This window comes from Zootoca vivipara, chromosome 13 (genome assembly GCF_963506605.1).
Source record: "Zootoca vivipara chromosome 13, rZooViv1.1, whole genome shotgun sequence".
Taxonomy (NCBI): Eukaryota; Metazoa; Chordata; class Lepidosauria; order Squamata; family Lacertidae; genus Zootoca; species Zootoca vivipara.
In genome coordinates, this window is record NC_083288.1 from 29,977,141 (window position 1) to 29,990,758 (window position 13,618).

General features: G+C 42.3%; 2 protein-coding genes across 2 annotated transcripts; both read right to left on the minus strand.

Moving 5' to 3' along the window:
- Positions 1 to 4,140: 4,140 nt before the first annotated feature.
- On the minus strand, positions 4,141 to 5,130 carry LOC118079096 (olfactory receptor 14A16-like). Its single transcript, XM_035103131.2, has one exon. The coding sequence runs from the start codon at positions 5,128 to 5,130 to the stop codon at positions 4,141 to 4,143; it is 990 nt and encodes a 329-aa protein (XP_034959022.2).
- A 6,534-nt stretch (positions 5,131 to 11,664) lies between these two features.
- LOC118079095 (olfactory receptor 14A16-like) lies at positions 11,665 to 12,621 on the minus strand. The gene has a single exon (XM_035103130.2). The coding sequence runs from the start codon at positions 12,619 to 12,621 to the stop codon at positions 11,665 to 11,667; it is 957 nt and encodes a 318-aa protein (XP_034959021.2).
- Between the last annotated feature and the right edge of the window lie 997 nt (positions 12,622 to 13,618).

The following is a 13,618-nucleotide window of genomic DNA, read 5'->3' on the forward strand; positions in this document are numbered from 1 at the left end:
ACGACTAAACGACTAAACAACAACATCTTATCTATTTATTATTTATTACTGATGATGTATGCTTGTTTTTACTGATGCTGATAGTGTTGTTGGGTAGGGCTTGATGTCTCTTTTGTGTTTGTGAATTTGGGGTGTGCTAGTAGTTATAATGGCCACTACGTTATCTCGTTTAGTGTATATTGATGTTTTAATAATATATCTTATTTATTTGCTGTGTTTAGCTTTGTTTTTATACTGAGGTGGTTTCATTATTATTGATGATGCATGCTAATGGTATTCTATTTTAGGCTTATTGATGTAAAGCCTGAGATTTGCATTAAGCATAGGATATAAACATTTTACAGAAGAATAAATAGCAAAGTTCTTCCTTGATCAGAATCCGCCTCCCATGTTTAACCTTATTTGCTTGCACCATTTTAGCTTTTCCACAGATTCCCCTCATGATCAGCACATGCATGTGTAATCTCCAGCATTTCATCCATGATTTGCATGTGGATACCTTTTAACCACCCACAAGACATAAATTCAGACATGACTCAATTTTTTGGTTTGGTTTTTGTAGAATTTAGGCCACAACTTTATTGATTACAATCAAGGGAATGGTTGCACAGGCTCTAGTTTGGCTAGCTATCTGCAGCCCTGCAGGCAGCACTGACCCTGGGCACCAACTATAGGTCAGCCTTGGGTGAACACCTGGGACAGACGGCAAACAGGAGCCCTGCTAGACCTCCACCCAGATATCCCCTGGACTCAGGGCTGTCTCAAGCAGGTTGGCCGCCCTGGCGCTGAGGGGCGCAGATCCTTTTACTTCATCCCATTTGCTACTTGTTTCCATGTTTAGAAGTAAAAGGAGGTAAGCAGAAACAGCAAAAGGACACAGGCCGTGGAGCCTGTGGAGCGATCAGGGAGGGAGGATCAGGCACTGGAAGGAAAGGCTAGATAAAAGAAGGGAAAAAGAAGTGAGTAAATAAGGCAAATAAAATCATAAGCTTAGTCAGCTAAGGAGAGGTATAGCTATGGCAGGGACCCCAAACTAAGGCCCGGGGGCCGGATGTGGCCCAATCTAAATCTGGCCCGTTGACAGTCTGGGAATCAGCATGTTTTTATATGAGCAGAATGTGTCCTTTTATTTAACATGCATCTCTGGGTTATTTGTGGGGCATAGGAATTTGTTCATTCCCCCCCCCCAAAAAAAAATAGTCCGGCCCCCCACAAGGTCTGAGGGACAGTGGACCAGCCCCCTGCTGAAACGTTTGTTGACCGCTGAACTACAGCCTCGAACGATGAGGACGTTCCCCAGCTCTGTTTGACAGCGCGAAGCAGGTGCCTGCCATAGAATCATAGAGTTGGAGGAGACCACAAGGGCCATCCAATCCAACCCCCTGCCAAGCAGGAAACACCATCAAGGCATTCCTGACAGATGGCTGTCAAGCCTCTGCTTAAAGACCTCCAAAGAAGGAGACTCCACCACACTCCTTGGCAGCAAATTCCACTGTCGAACAGCTCTTACTGTCAGGAAGTTCTTCCTAATGTTTAAGTGGAATCTTCTTTCTTGTAGCTTGAATCCGTTGCTCCGTGTCCGCTTCTCTGGAGCAGCAGAAAACAACCTTTCTCCCTTCTCTATATGACATCCTTTTATATATTTATTTTTATATATTTGAACATGCCTATCATATCACCCCTTAATGGTCCAGCTTGTCAGTATCCTTCTTGAACTGTGGTGCCCTGAACTGGACACAGTACTCCAGGTGAGGTCTGACCAGAGCGGAATACAGTAGTACTATTACTTCCCTTGATCTAGATGCTATACTCCTATTGATGCAGCCCAGAATTGCATTGGCTTTTTTAGCTGTTGCATCACACTGTTGAAGATGATCCCACTTATCACTGTGCCATTAATCATGAATCTGAAGCCATTCCTATCGATATTAAATCTCAAAAAGGAAGTAGGCATTGTGTTTTCTAGTGCTTTGTGGGAAAACAGCATGAATCTTCAGTCTAATCTTCCAATTCAAAATTTAAAAGAAACACAAAATGGAAAAGGGTGATGAATCTATTATTATTATTATTATTATTATTATTATTATTATTATTATTCAAGCACTTGAAAGATTTCAATAAGCACAAGGGGACACTCTTTTGATGGTAGTTCCTTGAGTGTTGGCTGTTATTCCTTTTCAGGAGCATGACAAAAATATCTACAAGGTGGCTTTTGTGACAGAGCACTGGTTTTCTCTTGCAGAGAAAAATCATTGCACCACCTTAGCCTTTTGCATTTGGTTTACTTATTGATATACTGCAACAAAATATGAAAAGAACATATAGCATTGTTGTATTAAGTGGTTTTTTGGTTTGGTTTTAAAGACAAATAGGAGACGGTATGTATCATGCCGCCACAACCACCACCACCCCACCATTGCCCCTTGTCACCCTCTTGCTCCCTCCCTCCCCCCTCATTGCACCTTTTCAACTTCCTCCACCACTGCTTCCAATTGCTGCAGGCAGAGCCTCCTGGAGGTGATTTGGCATGACCCATACAATCACCAAAGCACCTTTCAGGAAGGTGCCTGCCAATCATTAAAAGGTCAGGCCAGAGCCTATTCTGGCCTATAGTTTTCCTACCACTTGGATGGTGTGGCATCCAGGGGGAGCCTCCTGCCTCCTTCTGCAAGCATGAATCACTATCACTTTATTGCAACTCAATGGACTGTAGTGCCTTCGCCTACGGAGTCCAATCATGGGGATACAACATAATGGGTTTAAAGGCGACCCAAATATTTAAAGCAAATCCTTTAATCCTATCACAATATTAGTCTGTATCAATACATCTATACACAAACAAACAATTTGACTTGGATAGGTGTGTAGCTTCTTACTTCTAATAACCATCCTGTGTATTTATTCATTTCTAGTTAGTATATATCACAGGAAAGACTAGATCCAGATCAGATGAGCTATTGCTAGAAGTTCTTGCATGAGCAAAGAGTCCAGTAAACAGGAGCACAGAGAAAACAAGGCGAAGGGGCAGGCAAGTGGAAAGGGCCATATGCCATTAATAATATTGATATTGATATTGATATTGATATTGATAATAATAGTATGCCACTGTTCAGAATGGATTTTGAGGACAGCAGTTAAGATCCACACTGAAGTTATAACACGGAAGATAAAGCAGCCTAATGTTATGATAGTGCTAAATACAAGAAATCCAACTTCAGATAGGAACAAGGCAGAGCAAGACAAATTTAGTATAGTGGTACCTCGCAAGACGAATGCCCTGCAAGATGAATTTTTCGCAAGACGAATGCGTCTTGCGATCTGATGGTGACTCGCAAGACGAATTCGTTTTGCGAAAAATTCGTCTTGTGAATCGCGGTTTCCCATAGGAATGCATTGGAATATAATTAATGCGTTCCTATGGGCAAAATAAATAAATAAATAAATTTCAATTTCAATGCATTCCTATGGGAAACCGCGATTTGCAAGACGAATTTATCGGAAAAGGAATTGACTCGCGGAACAAATTAAATTCGTCTTGCAAGGTACCACTGTAGTTTTGCATTTCACAGAAATATTGGTACAATATAGCTGGTATGGTTGATTGACTTGCTGTTGCAGTTTTGAAAAGTAATGGCGTTAGCTGAACTGTTCCTATGTAAGACTCTTGAGAAAAATACACCATTAATACCAGGCATTAATATCACATGTTAATAGAAAAACAGGAAGATAATCCTACAATCCTTCTTTCTTAAAAACTCCAGAAAACATGGTTGGAATGCAGGGAGATTACACATACATGTGCTGAAAGCTAAAATGGTGCAAGCAAACATGGTTAAACATGGGAGGCAAGATATTTACATCTATGCTTAATCCAGAGATCTCACTCTGTACATCAATAAGCCTAAAATACACCATCATCACCATACATAATCAAAAATAAAGAAACCACCTCAGTATAAAAACAAAGTGAAACAAAGCAAATAGATAAGATATATTCTTAAAAGATCAATATAAACTAAAATATATAATATGTAGTGGTCATGATTACTACCGGCATAGAGGGAAGGACCACCCCTATGTCCCCACATTTTATCTGTCTCCAGTGATGGGACTTCTTTATCAGATCTCATCTCAACACTTTCAGCTCCTGGGCAGGAATATTCTAGGAAATCCCAAGGATTTCTGGATGTACCCGGGAACAGTGTCACAAAAGTGTTTAAGGCTCAATAGCTTCCTCAATGCTGTTTGGATCTCTTTATTTCTCATGCTATAGATGAAGGGATTCATCATAGGAGGAAGTATTGCATATATCACACCAAAGACTAGATCCATCCCAGATGAGCTATTACTAGGTGATCTGATGTAGGCAAAGAGCCCAGTGAACATAAGCAGAGAGACAACCAGGAGATGGGGCAGGCAGGTGGACAGGGCCTTATGCCGTCCCTGTTCAGAAGGCATTTTGAGGACTCCAGTCAAGATCCACGCATAAGTTACAATGATGAAGACAAAGCACCCAAACGCAGAAATACAGCTAAATGCAAGAAGTCCAACTTCAACTATGTATAAGTCAGAGCAAGACAATTTTAGTAGTTGTGGGATTTCACAGAAGAATTGATCAACACGATTGGAGCAGAAGGTAATTGAAAATGTGCCTGCAGTGTGCAGCACAGCATAGAGAATACTGGTGATCCATGACATGGTTATCATTTCAATGTAGGCCCCTTTGTTCATAATTACTTCATATTGCAGTGGATTACAGATGGCCACATACCTGTCATGTGCCATTATGGTTAACAGGATTAAGTCAGAGCATCCAAAGAGGAAAAAGAAAAAAACTTGAGTGACACATTCACCATAAGAAATGTGACTGTTGTTCATGATTGAACTAACCATGGATTTCGGTCCAATGGCAGATACTGTCCCAATATCGGAAATGGCCAAGTTCATGAGGAAGAAGTACATTGGTATATGCAGGTGATGGTCAAGGGCTATTACAAAGATGATCAAAAGATTCCCGATTACCGTTATCAAGTATAGTCCTAGGAACACAAAGAAGTGTAGTATCTGTAGTTCTCGGATCTGAGAAAATTCTAGAAGTAGAAATCCAGATGTGAGAGTCAGATTACGCATTTTGTATGTCCCTCAGAATTGGGTGCTACCTGTGAGGGAGAGAAAATCCCATCAAATATCAGAACTGATTCTCCATTTTATGTCATGCTTGTATGCAGACAATTTAAATTCATATTTATTAATAAAATAGGCAGTGCTGCTGCCGATTGAAATGTGTGCTTCATGTAGGGAGGATTGTGATAATTCTGCTGCCCCAGCAACATTTTCCTCATAATACAACAAAGTGGATGTCATACAGTATATGCATTTCAATGGATGATAAGCTTTGGGGCATAGGAGAAAATTCTGTATAACTACTTTAGCCTTGAAAAGAATATGTAGATTTCTCAGAAATTCCAGCTGCTTCACAATGCAACAGTCTTATTACTGACTAGGGTTCAATTTTGAACTCACCAATCACCTACATTGGCTTACAAATTAGTTTCTCGGCACAATTTAACTACTCATATTACTATTTAGAATGCTAAGTGAATTGGTCTCCTAATATCTGAGATTGTCGCCTTCCCTATAGACTCTGCCTTGTGTTAAGATTGGCAGAGGGGCCCCTCTTTCAAAAAAGTTGAATTTTGCACTTTCATTGTAGAGTTTACACCATATAATGAAGGTGCATATCTTTACCCTAGTTCTTGACACTACACACACACACACACACACACACACACACACACACACACACCTTGGGTTGCACCTGTTTTTCCAAACTGAAATTGTTTTAAGTGATTTTAACATGGCATTTTTATAGTGTTGTATACTACCCTGGGACCTTTGATGATGATGATGATGATGATGGTGATGGTGATGATGATAATGATGATGCACTTTCATACAGTAGGTTAGCATCCTCATGAGTGGCTTAGAACAAGACTTTCTCAGCTTCTGCCCACCATAGTCTCTCCTCTGCTTTGATGAGACCTTTGACATCTGGGTCATGTGCTATTCCAACAGCAATTACACCCCAACAACAACCTGAGCCTAGACAAATCCCTGGAATACATTCACTTTTTGGAAAATATAGTTCAACAACATACTGGAGATAGTATAAGGGACCCTCCCCTTATATAGGAAACCTACTGACTTATATAGGTGCTTCATCTTGATTTCACTTGTACTTCACAGCTGATAGTACTCACACATTTCCCTGAGGAAACCTGTGCTTTCACCAACATTTCTCTGATGAAAATTGGGACACCCACTCCGTAATGATGATTTTAATATTCATATTTATCCTACTGGGTGGCCCCAACACTCTGGGCAGTTTCCCACTGCCCAGGTGTTCACCCGAGGCTGACTTATGGTTGGTGCCCAGGGTCAGCACTACCTGCAAGGGTGCAGGGAGCTAGTCGAACCAGAGCCTATGCAACCATTCACTTGATTGTAATCAATAAAGTTGTGGCCTAAATTCTGCAAAAACCAAACCAAAAAATTGAGTCTTGTCTGAATTTATTTAGGGGGTGTGTGTGGTTAAAAGGTCTGCACACTCAAACATTTCACAAATGAAAAGGGGACACCCTACCATACCCTCCAACACTTCTCCAATGAAAATAGGGACACCATAAGGACAAGTGAGACATTCCAGGATCAAATCAGAGACTGGGACGGCTTCTCTAAATCAGGGGCATCCCTGGAAAATAGGGACACTTGGAGGGTCTGCTTTCCAAGACCAGCACCCCAACCTAAAACCAACAACAACAGGCCACAGTACAGTGATATAGACACAGGATATAGGCCATGTGGTCAATCAAGATGCCAACTCTCCCCATGGCTATTCAGGCAATGTTTTTACATGCTCTAAACATGTTATCCACAATTTGTGCTGTGTCAAAGCCTGCTTTCTCCCCTCTCTACACCCCCCCCCCCAAGTTGGGCTATCTATTCTATTCTATTCTAGGTTTTTCCCCCCCTCTCTCTCCAGATATATCTCAGCTACCTCATTCTGTTCATTATGTGTCTTCAGCCTGTCCTGAGCATCTGAGGAAAAAGTAAAAGATGGGAGAAACTGTGCTTGCAAGATGAATGGGCAAAGAGACAAGAGAATGGAGATGGGGATGATGAGAAGAAAGGGGGTGGGAATAAGAAAGTATTTACTTTCCCTCATACATATTATCAGTGCTTTTTTAAAGGAAAAAATGGTACTGGTACTCACCCTGAAGTTGATAAAGTAAGTGCCCCACTTTAAACATGGGGGGGAAGCTTTCAGGACTGCATGTCCTTGAGTACCCCCATAAAAATGTGTGTGTATTATCAACAGGAGATGCAATTTGTCTTCCAGTGAAGTGGATCAGTGAAGTGTTTGCATTTGTCTCATCATTGCATCACTCCCATCCTTCATTTGAATCAAGACTCTGTGTCTTTCAGTGTAGCTTTTCAGTTTTTCAGTTGTGGAAAGGAATTTATATGTCTGTCATTGGTCTCTTGGAGATGTGTTTCCAGGAGCTCAGTGCAGCTAATCAGAAAAGTTTGTTGATACTTCTTCTTTTGCCTTTGTTATCATTTCCCTTACCTTTGATAATTGGCACTGATAAGCTAATGGGACTGTTCGACTCATGGAAGCTAGAGCAGTGTCTGTAATTCATTCTCATATCTTCAGGTCCAGGTTCAGACTCAAGAGTACAGGGATTCTATGCCAGCAAGGAGCTGCTCCATATTACGAAATGCCTTTGAGACAGTAGCTATCTCCTCAAGAGAATAGAGGATGGCACTGAGGCCCACTGACACGCGCTTGCAAAGGATTTTGCAGACAGCACTGCTAAGATCCATTCTGGTTGTATTCTGGGTTTTCAGTAACAATTCTGGAGGAGGCTAGGTTTTCTGGTTTATTTTGTTGCATATAGCTATACTACCTTTCTGCTGAGGCACCCAAGACCATTTACAATTTTAAAATGATAAAATGCTATAAAATACAACTGGTGGATTGGGGTGGTAGTAGAGGACAGTTCAACTGAAGCAGAACCTGGAATTGCTTGCCTGCGTATATCACTCTGTTCTCATTTCTCACAGGGCAGATGGTGTCCTTTAGCATTAAGAGGGGGTCATTCTGATAGAAAGATGCCCGGATGTTGTCTTTCCCTGCCCCCTCACTCTCTTCTTGAATACCTTCTACAGTCATGCCTCATGTTACGTCCGCTGCGGGTTATGCCTTTTCGGGTTGCGTTCCGCGCTGAACCCGGAAGTACTGGAACGGGTTACTTACAGGTTCGGTGCACACACCTTACCTTCCAAGTCCTAGACTGCAGAATCAGGGACCGGCAGCCGTGTGACACTGGAAGTTATGTCGACGTAACTTCTGGTGTCACTTTGCCCTTTTATGGGCACCCAAAATGGCCACCGCCGGCTTCGAAAGTCGCTTCCACACATGTCAGGAAGTGCGTCGACGCAACTTCTGTTGTCGCTCTGCCCATCTACGGGCAACAAAAATGGCCGCCGTCGACACCGGAAGTAGCGTCTATGCACTTCCGGGCATGCGTAGATGCGACTTTTGAAGCCGGCGGCGGCCATTTTTGGTGCCCATAGAAGGGCAAATCAGAAAGAAAAAAAATGGCTGCCGGCAGGAGAAAATAACGGAGAAAACGGGAGATGAAGTGATACGGGGGACCACCGGGAAAAGGTAAGTAAAAACGGGGGGTTTCCCGGGGAAAACGGGGTACTTGGCAGCTATGGCTCACACATGCGCAGAAGCGCTAAATCATGCTTTGCAGAAGCACCGAATCACAACCCGCAGATGCACAGATACAGGTTGCGAATGTCCACTGTACTGGAATTTGTTGACCTTGAAATGTGGATAGGCTCTTGGGAGAAGTGTAGCTAATTGCTTGTATTCTCATCCGGGTCATTGAAATCAGGGTGTTTAGACTTCTACACTTGGGCTAGCAAAGTCATAAACCAGGTATCCCCAAATTTTGGCCCTCCAGATGTTTTGGACTACAATTCCCATCATCCCTGACCACTGGTCCTGTTAGCTAGGGATCATGGGAGTTGTAGGCCAAAACATCTGGAGGGCCGCAGTTGGGGGATGCCTGTCATAAACACTTATCTCAGGGGAAGTACTAAATGAGGTGATAATATGGCCTCTTTTGAAAACAAAAACAGAATTGGACTCCTACAATTTGAAGAACTGTCATTTTGTGTCCAACATCCCCTTTTTGTACAAGTTGTGTGAACAAGTGGTTTGTTTGGGATTGTTTTTTTTTTACACAGTTCCAAGTGTTTCTGTATGAAACTGATAATTGAGATCTTTTCCATTCTGGTTTCTGGCCAGGCTTCAGCATGGAAACTGCTTTGGGCCAGGAGCTGGAAGGGGAAATGTAGTCCCATTGGTTTTCCTGGATTGTCAGCCATGGATCATCCTGAGGGAATGGAAGTTAGGGGGTCACTTCATTGAGATGGCTCCCATCATTTCTGACAGATAGGATTCAGAAGTACATGGAGGTAGGTAAACGGTGGTCAAAGGTTCTAGCCCCACCCCCTTTCTTTAAAAGTCCCATCCGAGCAGCAGTGAACCACTTCCCAACGTGCAAATTAAATGCCAAATTGTTAGCAGCTTTTGTCAACATCAGGCCAGCTGGGGTGCCTTTTACTTTAACCCAATTATCCAAAATAAAAGGGGATCCCACAGTGAACTAGATAGCTGATCAAGTCTTTATTCAAAATGGAGTCATGGCATAACACAGCACCCTGTCCCTCCATTCTTGGTGAAGTCTTCCAACTGACAGCAACTGTGGGTTCACGGCACCCCCTCAAATTCATTGGGGGGATTAAGAGGGAAACTAGCCTCTGCTATCATCCATTATCTTTAATTTGAGCCCCCAACCTTCAGCACCTGGGGGAGCAATTATTCAGGTTCATGGCCAAAAACAGCAACCTGTTTTTAATTCTCTTTATTGTTTATGTTCTTGTGAAATTAACTTTGAGATATTTATGGAAAGTGATTCATAAATGTAATTAAATAAATGAACAAATGCATACGAACACATATGGTGTTTCTGAATGGCAATAGAAAATGTAAACCAACCTTGTTTACAAATAAACAAGCCTTTTCAGTGGTGCTGAAACAATATAAGTATGGTGAAAGATTAGCTTTTCTGGGGAAAGTATTTAAACCAAGAAGTGTGACAAGCATGGAAGCTTCCTCACACCAAACACCACATAACTGTTGTCTGACGGAAGAGCACTTCATTTGAAGGCATGTGTAATAGGAAGTGGTATTTCAGTTAGTCAGATCCAGACATGGGCGTACCCAGGATCAAAACTAGGGGGGGGGGCAAGGGGAGGGGCCAAGGCACGGAAGGGGAGGGGCCACAAAGTGGGCGGGAACGGCGAACTCGCGCTCCGCTGGGCTGTGCCCCTCCCTAGCAGCAGGGCTGGTGGGCGGAGGCGGAGCCCAGCCCAGCGGAGCGCGAGTTCGGCGTTCCCGCCCACTGCGCCGCGCTCCCTGGTTCCCCGCCGCGCTTGGCCTTGCCTGAGGGCGCGCCGGGGAGCTGGAGGGAGGGTGCGGCGCGGCGCGGCGGGAATGGTGAACTCGCGCTCCGCCGGGCTGTGCTCCGCCTCTGCCCACCAGCCCTGCTTCTAGAGTAGGGCAGCTGCCCTAACTTGCCCCATGGTGGGTACGCCCTTGGATCCAGACACACTGGGTATCGGGTGCAGAGGGGGCTTCAGCTCCCCCAATATTTTTCAGCAGGGGGCAGTGCCCCACAATATTGGGGGGCTGCCACCAACCTCTTTCGCCACCGCAAACCTCCTCTCGGCAGCCTGGGAGCCCAGGAGCTGGGCAGCAGCTGGGACAAAAAAACACAAAGATCGCCCTCCGTGCATCCTGCCGCCCCCAGGGTATGCTGGGTGGAGTCACGACATGTGATGCATCATGTGACCTACCCCCCCCCCCATGGGGAGCAAGTCTGCACCCTGGTCAGATTCCTAGCTCTTTTGGGCCTTATTTTAAGAATTGTAGGAATTTAAATCCTAGGACTTCTGCCCTGAAACACAAAGGACTCTTTCTTTCTTTCTTTCTTTCTTTCTTTCTTTCTTTCTTTCTTTCTTTCTTTCTTTCTTTCTTTCTATTATGAAATAATTATAAGTCCATACCTTTTTTAAAACAAAAACAAATCCAGCATTGCTACTACAGAACATATACTATTAAGAAGATATCTACTTGCTGTAAATGGAACAGAATATTTCTACTCCATGTCAATTTTGCATATACACAATCATTTATTCATCAAACCACTCACTTTTAATTTCTTTCTTTTTTATACTAAAATCCTATTAAAATGTATGTTCATTCACCTGAGGTATGCATTTTCCCCAAAAATATGTATTTTGTTTATATAAATTGTCTCTCATGCTATTCACATTTTCATTAAAACAAATATATTATTGAAAAATTATTTGACCTGCCACTACATTGCAAAAACTGGATAAATGCACAATCTCACTGAGAGTCGTGTTCCAATCAATTAAAAAGTCAGGGACCGACAAATTATGGTGGTTGACGTTAAAATGCAAACCAAAATAATTTATTCTCCATCCTTAATGCCCATATCAAAATACACTAGATTGCAAAATGATTTTCATTTGATGCTTGGAACATAGTTTCCATCCAAAATGTTTTGACAGTGCAGATCTGATCTCTTGATTTCTCATGCTATAAATCACTGGATTCATCATGGGTGGCAACATAGAATATAGCACAGAAATCATCATGACCAGATCTTTGGGGGCATTTTGAGTTGGGCACAAATAGCCAAGGGTGCCAGTGCAGATAAATAAGGAGACAACAATGAGGTGGGGCAAGCAGGTAGATAGGGCTTTCTTCTTCCCTTGCACTGAGGGGATTCTTAGCACGTTGGTGAAAATCTGAACATAAGAAAAGATTATGAAGATAAAGCAACCGAAAGCTTCACAGGCTGCAAATACATTGATCCCAACTTCTGCCATATAATTGTCATTACAGGAGAGCTTCAGCAATTGTGGGATTTCACAAAAAAACTGGTTGACAACATTGGAGCAGAAAGTAATGGAAAATGTGCCACCAGTGTGTAACATAGCATTGAAAAGGCCAGTCATCCATGCACTTGCTGCCATTTGGATGCAAGCTCTCATGTTCATCACTGTCTCATATCGTAGTGGATTGCAGATGGCAATGTATCGATCATAAGCCATGACTGTGAGGAGGCCCAGGTCAGTCACTGCAAAGAAGATGAGGAAAAAGACTTGGGAAACACATTCTGGATATGAAATCAACCTGGTGTTCATGAGGGAGTTGCTCATGGCTTTGGGGACATTGATGGAGATGTTGCCAATGTCTGCGATGGATAAATTCATCAAGAAAAAGTACATAGGCGTGTGAAGTTGACGGTTGAGGGTTATGAGTATGATTATGAGTAGATTTCCCACGACAGTAGCCAAATAAATCAAAAGAAACATCACAAAGTGTAAAATTTGGAGCTCTCGGAAATCAGAGAATCCCAGAAGAAGAAAACTGGTCTCATTTGACATTATCTACCCTGTGGGAAGAAGGAGAGATATAATTTGGAGGTGCCTAATCCTTGATATAAGATCTCTGCTGGATGAAACCAAAATCTTATGCAGTCCAACTCATTTTTTTCTTTAGTAGCCCACCAGATGTCTCTCTGAAGTCCATAAGCAGTAAACAAGGGCAAAAGCCTTCTTCCACATTTGCTGCTCCCCAAACTGGGATCATATGCAGCTAGGAATATAGAAAGCTGAGTAACACCCCCGATCTATCTCAATCAATATTGTTTACATTGGCTGACATGATTCAGAGCAGAATCTTCTCTAGCCCTACCTAAATTATTGTTATCCATTCATCATTGGCCCATGAAATAAGGACATTCATGGGCAGTTGGCCCATGAAAAGTCATATTTTGGTATCACAGTGAATCAAATTAACCATTAGGGTGATGACTTTTTCATTTTTTCCTCAAAAATTATTTCCTGTAGCACAAATGGATGAAATTTTGCCTATTAATGACTAAAATGAGGTATATTCCATTAAAATATTAAAAAAGGTTACACACAAACCGGTTTTAATTTTTTGTATGCTGTTTTACCATTTCATAAAATTGTATTAACAATTCAATACATATTTCGTATCAAATTTGGACACAACACCACATTCCACAATGGGGAGTGTTCTTAGCAACATAGGGTATACAAACGTCACACCTGCACAAGGTAAAAGCCCCTTTTTGGGTCCTTAAAACTCAGCCAGCAGACCCTGCCGGACATGCTGGGAAAAGAACCTACAGGAGAGGTAGCAAAACATCATCCTCTAGTGGCGTCTATACTGTTACTGTAGATAAAAAAACCTTCCTTGTGTGTTTGATGACCCTATATAATGTTGTATATATGTAACTCTAAAGCTTGGGTTCAATTTTATATCTGCTTACAGTGACTTCAAAAATGGTCAAAAAACTGATAAATAATTTTTTTAATCATTTTGTGCGCGAGGTTTTTTTTTTAATCAAATCTC

Bases quoted from the DNA above. Each gene is read 5' to 3' on its own strand.
- LOC118079096 (XM_035103131.2), bottom strand. From the start codon at position 5,130: ATGCGTAATCTGACTCTCACATCTGGATTTCTACTTCTAGAATTTTCT.
- LOC118079095 (XM_035103130.2), bottom strand. From the start codon at position 12,621: ATGTCAAATGAGACCAGTTTTCTTCTTCTGGGATTCTCTGATTTCCGA.